This window comes from Saccostrea cucullata, unplaced genomic scaffold, assembly GCF_032062105.1.
Source record: "Saccostrea cucullata isolate Sc308-1 unplaced genomic scaffold, CSIRO_AGI_Scuc_v1 ctg7942, whole genome shotgun sequence".
Taxonomy (NCBI): domain Eukaryota; kingdom Metazoa; phylum Mollusca; class Bivalvia; order Ostreida; family Ostreidae; genus Saccostrea; species Saccostrea cuccullata.
This window is the reverse complement of record NW_026931432.1, coordinates 42,036-47,836: the sequence shown is the minus strand read 5'-3', so window position 1 is coordinate 47,836 and position 5,801 is coordinate 42,036. Positions and strand designations below refer to the sequence as shown.

The 5,801-nt window shown below is 34.7% G+C and overlaps 1 protein-coding gene across 1 annotated transcript; it reads left to right on the top strand.

Annotated features, from left to right (window-relative positions):
- The first annotated feature begins 4,128 nt into the window (after positions 1-4,128).
- Positions 4,129-5,521, top strand: LOC134232611 (uncharacterized). Its single transcript, XM_062714609.1, has one exon. It carries the CDS (start codon positions 4,129-4,131, stop codon positions 4,633-4,635), a length of 507 nt encoding a protein of 168 aa, XP_062570593.1. The 3' UTR covers positions 4,636-5,521.
- The last annotated feature ends 280 nt before the right edge of the window (positions 5,522-5,801 follow it).

Here is a 5,801-nt window from a genome sequence, read left to right as displayed (position 1 = left end):
TATTGATTATATACTGAAAATACATTATTCTTTGAAAATCTTCTCTGCTTCTGGGTATTAAATAAACTAACTTAGTACATAGTTATGATGAGCAAGAGTGCCTCTTCCAGATTTGTGAATTTTGTGGCCCCAGAATCAGGAGGTCTGGTGTTAGGGTGGGGCTCTATTGATTAATTATATAGTGAAAATACATTAAATCTTTGTAACCAACCTAAGCAATTGTTAAGTGTGTAGTTATGATTAGCAATGGTGCCTTTTTCAAAATTGTGAATGCCATAGCATCTAGCTTAAAACGTGAACCAAATTCAATCATTTGAAAGTTGTTGCATGATGCTCAGGTGACGTATAAGGCCCATGGGCCTCTTGTATTAATATAATAGACACACCTCTGCTAAAAGAAGAGTCGGAGAAACAATGTATAGACATTCCATTCCAAGCACAATCATATCGAAAAAAACATTTTTTTTTCAACAAAATGCGATTTCTGAATTAAAATAACATCGATTTTTTTAATCATAAATCCAACTTTAACCCCTACTCTGTCTATTGGTATTAGGTAACAAAACTAAATGTACTTAATGTAGAGTTATGACGAGCAATGAATGCTATGGCCTCTGGTTTGTGATTGATTGATTGTATATTGTGTAACGCCGAGTCTGTAATTTTTCAGCCATGTTTCGTTGGTGACCCTGGTTTAAAACACGAAGGAAATTATTAAATTGTTGTAAAGTTGTTACATTATACTCAGGTAACATTTAAGAGCCATGGGCCTCATGACTAATCATCAAAGCCAGTTTTAATGGAGTAAGGAGCTGTCCACAACCTCCCTAGATGCTGATATCATTTTGACTGCCCTGTGTTAAACACATAATTTCTATAAACTTCTGCACAGCAGCTTGTATACAAATATAACTGATCAGATGCAGATTTTATTATCAACCAAGTATTTTACCATTTCTGTAAATTATGTCATTCTTTGGGGGGTATAATGCAACTTTGTGCACCTGAAATAAAAAAAAAATCGAAGGTCCTTCCAGATGTCACACCGGTAAATGAACAATCATAATGATAAAAAAATATAGTTATTAACATATAAAATTGATTTTCCTTTCTTTTGATATGTTTAAGAAATAACCTTGCAGGCAACTTTTACAACCTCGGTACCTGTGCCTAGTAAAGTTTATGTTCTTTGTAATTAAATAAATGCTTTTATAGCAGGGACTATTTTTCAGGGTATAGGAGACTACTTCCTGAGGTGCACTTGAGATGTTTATAAACAAATTGAAAACAAGTGGGTTTGAGGGTAGCCCTGTTTGCAGATGGAAAAAAATCAGAAAAAACGCCGTGTACGGGGTACAAGTAAATTCGGCACCTGGTGAATTCGGCACTCAAAGAAAAAGTGAATTCGGCATCTAGTGAACTCGGCACCTAGTGAACTCGGCACCAGAATCTGGTAAATTCGGCATCAGATTCTGGTTAATTCGGCACCTTTCTTAAACAAATCGACAGATGTGTTATTAATTCATTTTTTCTTAATATTTTTCTTGTGACTACTTTGTTGATTTATAAATTTGCCTTTAAAGAGAAAAAACGGTTATTTTATTGAAATCCATGTACATCACTACACGTATTTGACTTTTCTCATTTACAGACACTTGTTTAAAACTAAAGGAATTCGGTTTTAATATTCCTTTTATTGTTCGGTTTTTTTTTGTTAATATGTTTTGGTGACATTTCATATACTTATTTTCTTTTTAGAATTAATTAATGGCATTTTTAACGATGCGTTTTTAAAAAAATGTTTTGAAATAAAACTGGATAAAAATCATAAACACTTATATCTACACATTTAATTTCTGGGATTTTCATTAAAATAATATTACAAGGCGATTAGTGTGAGTTGTCAAAAAATGAGGAGGGTATATAGTGAAGGATTCCAGGCAGACGTCAATATGTCACTTGTTCTGCATCACCCAAAGAAAACCAGCAATGAAAGGTATGTTGAAAAATTCCACATTTATTTGGGTCGCATTTTTAAATTAAACAGTCTAATATCGCTATTTACAAGAGAGAGAGAGAGAGTTTCGCCCTGTAACAAATGATTTTGAAAGTTCGTATGTGGAAGTTTTGGTCCTTAAAACTTTATTTCTTTTTGTATAAAGTCCTTTGTCAATGAAGAATTTCGAATTTTAATACGAACTGAAAGGTATATTGAATTACTAAAGTCGTATATGGCGTATTTTTGATAAATAGAAACAAACAAAAATTAAAAAGATCTTTCTATGTTTTGTTACTTTGTAAAAACAGGACTTTCCTTTAAATTACACTATTTAAATCAATCGCGTTTCATAGATTTATTCTAAAACAACCAATTCTTTTTCCGAATCGGCATTAAATCTCAGACACATCACATTATCTTAGAAACGTGGGGGTATTTAAGTTTAAAAACGATGAAAAATATTATTTAATAATTAGTTAATATCATGGAAATCTAAACATAATCTCGTATTTTTATTTTTTATATTTCTCTTAGTCTCGCTATATTGAGAATTATCTTTTTACTGGGGAGTTAAAATTTTCTCGCTGCAGTCTTATTTTACTATAATTTGTTAAACTATTTAACGAGCCCCTACTCAACATTTATTTATTTCCGTAGCGACCACTCCCCACAAAAACTTAAAATGTATTTTACATTTTTTGGTTATCATTATATTTATATCATATAGGCGTAAAATAATTCATCATCTAATTATAATGTTCTACACTCGGTAATAAAATACGTCTGGTCATTTAACACGTGCGTTTACAGCCCAAATTACACGACCTCATGTAGATTCCAACTAAGCCTGCTGCTTTGAGAAAATTTTTTAGAGAAGTGAAATTATAACCATTATGTCAATTCTTTTCATATTGGCTAACTGATGAATATATGGAACATGATGATCTGTCAAAAAGTCAAATATAAATCAAATTGAATGTTCATTTTTTTTGTCAAAACCAAAAAATCTCGGAAAATAACCCTAATGCACGTATACGGGCTTAAGCATAGACGATACATTGTATGTTCCTCAATATTAGTACATTAATTTGCCAAAATTTTGTTATTGAAAAATTGCTATTTTAACCTTCACTCAAAAAGTCAGGTAGCTTACCGGGCACTTGTGTGAGATTCCAGAGAATATGATATTTCTTAATAAATATAATCCTATATATTGGAAAAATAATGTTGTAAATACCCTGGTATCATTTTTTGTTCGTGTTTCGAATTTTTTGAGACATCAATTATAGGAAATTCGTACAAAAGGATCAGCATTATTTTTTATACTTTATATATTTTTACAGACAAATGCTATCAATGCAACCAAATTTTTCGCCCTCGACAGGAAGCTGTTCAGTGTGACCAATGTCAGAAGTGGCAACACAGGACATGCAACACTGGTTAGAAAATAATTATTCAATTAATTCTTAAATATCAAATGTGTCAAATAATTGCAGAAATAAAATTAAATTGAAGACAAGTATTTTGTTTTTATGATTTTTCACTAAAATTATTATTTTTTTAAGGAATTAGTAGACCACAGTACAGAAATCAGGTAAAAGGCAAGCAAGAGTTAGAATGGACGTGTTCTAAGTGTGAAAATACAGAGCCTGCTCTTCCACTTCTTCCGCAGCCCGCAACACCGGTACCTGCACCTGCACATCCCGCATCACCGGCATCTCCACCTGCACGTCCCGCAACACCGGCATCTCCACCTGCACATCCCGCATCACCGGCATCTCCACCTGCACGTCCCGCAACACCGGCATCTCCACCTGCACTTCCCGCAACAACGGCACCTCCACCTGCACGTCCCGCAACACCGGCATCTCCACCTGCACGTCCCGCAACACCGGCATCTCCACATGCACGTCCCGCAACACCGGCATCTCTACCTGCACGTCCCGCAACACCGGCATCTCCACCTGTACGTCCTGCAATGCCTGCAGCGGAAGCTGCGGAGCAAGACGACAGTACGGAATATGAGCCTCCCGCTGACGCCACATTCCATGTGTCTTTGGCTTCGATGGACAATACACAAGACAGATCAACAGTATGTATTTAAAAAAAAATCATAATTAAAAAAAAAAATGACAGCGTACAACAAAAAGGACAAAGTCTTCAGGTTCGTCCGCCAGCTACTCGCCTTGCCATTCCTCCCACCGGAACATATCGAGGATGCTTTCCACCGTCTGGATGGCCGTGCTCCAGAGGTCTTAGCTCCTGTAATGGACTACGTATACAGAACATGGATTCGTAGTCCAATCTATGAAATCCATCACTGGAGTGTTTTCATGACGGCCATCCGCACCAACAATGATGTAGAGGGGTGGCACAACAGATTAAATACAAGTGTGGCCACCAGGGGACCCGTGCCCTTCTACCATCTTATTTTAGTCCTTTACAGAGAGGCGATGGACATCACATTACAGATGAAGATGGTGTCGGAGGGGAAGATACAGCGGTATCAAAGAAAGAGGACCCGTCAAGTGGAGGGACGAATTTTTGATCTGTGGCAGCAATACTGTGAAAGGGGGATAAATGCTAGCCAGCTTCTCCAAGAATGTGCCTCCATCTATGGACCTCCAACCCAGTAAATCAATGTGAATCACGCATTTTTACAGACGTATGACTGGCGTAATGTTATTGCTATGTTTAATGAATAAAGATTTAGATGCTGATAGATGCACATTCATATTTTTTTCCACATATCATTAATATTAAATATCATACCAAAATACTAGTTATAGTTACGTGTAATCTTCAGGTCAATTTCACCGGGCAACAGATAATTAAACATGGGTAATAATGTCTGAGAAATAAATAAGTTTGCTAATCAGAACCAAGAACAAGCGCCGTTTGTAACCACGTACTATTATATATATGGCGTTTTTCTCAGATTAACTAACATTTATAAGATCCTTCTTGTTGTTTCAATTCTTTATATAAAGATACAGGTTACACAATTTTTCAACATTTTAATTTGAACGTATGTAAAGCACATCGTATTTCATGTATATCTATATTCAATTTCGTATTATCATTTTTAGCTCAAAAACTCCATACAAAACTCACTGGCAACGCAAATATATTTTTTATATAGAAAACAGATACGTAGATCCATGATATTAAAAATATTTCCTTTTATCATACTAATTTTTCTAGATCCCTTTCGAGTATTTCAATTGTTACTTATTTACATTTATGGAGAATGTTCAAAGAATGTTGATAAAAAAAAAACAGTGTGTAATAATCGAAAATCCTCAATTAATTAACCCCTTATGTTAGAAAAATTGAATTAATTGGCAATAAAAAATATAATAAAGAAGTGAAAAGTAATTCGTATAAAATAGGTGCCGAATTAACTAGATGCCGAATTTACCAGGTGCCGAGTTTACTAGGTGCCGAATATACCTGGTGCCGAATTCACTTTACTTGGTTCCGAGTTCACCAGATGCCGAGTTTACCAGGTGCCGAGTTGACTAGAATTCTCTTTCGGGGGGGGGGGGTCGGCTAATGTGACAGGTAATGTTTAAGACCTCCTGCTAAAATATTTTTCAGGAATTCAAATACCTTTTTAACGATATTTTATTATTACATATTCAGTGTTATAGAATTATATAGTAAATATGTGTGCTATACCTGTACAGAAAGTCTGTAACAGTGATACATGTGGTAAAATTTAAAGATAAGGACAAAAGTGATTTTTTTTTTTATAATCATATATTTCAAAGAAAGAAAATTGTTAACAGAACAAATGAAT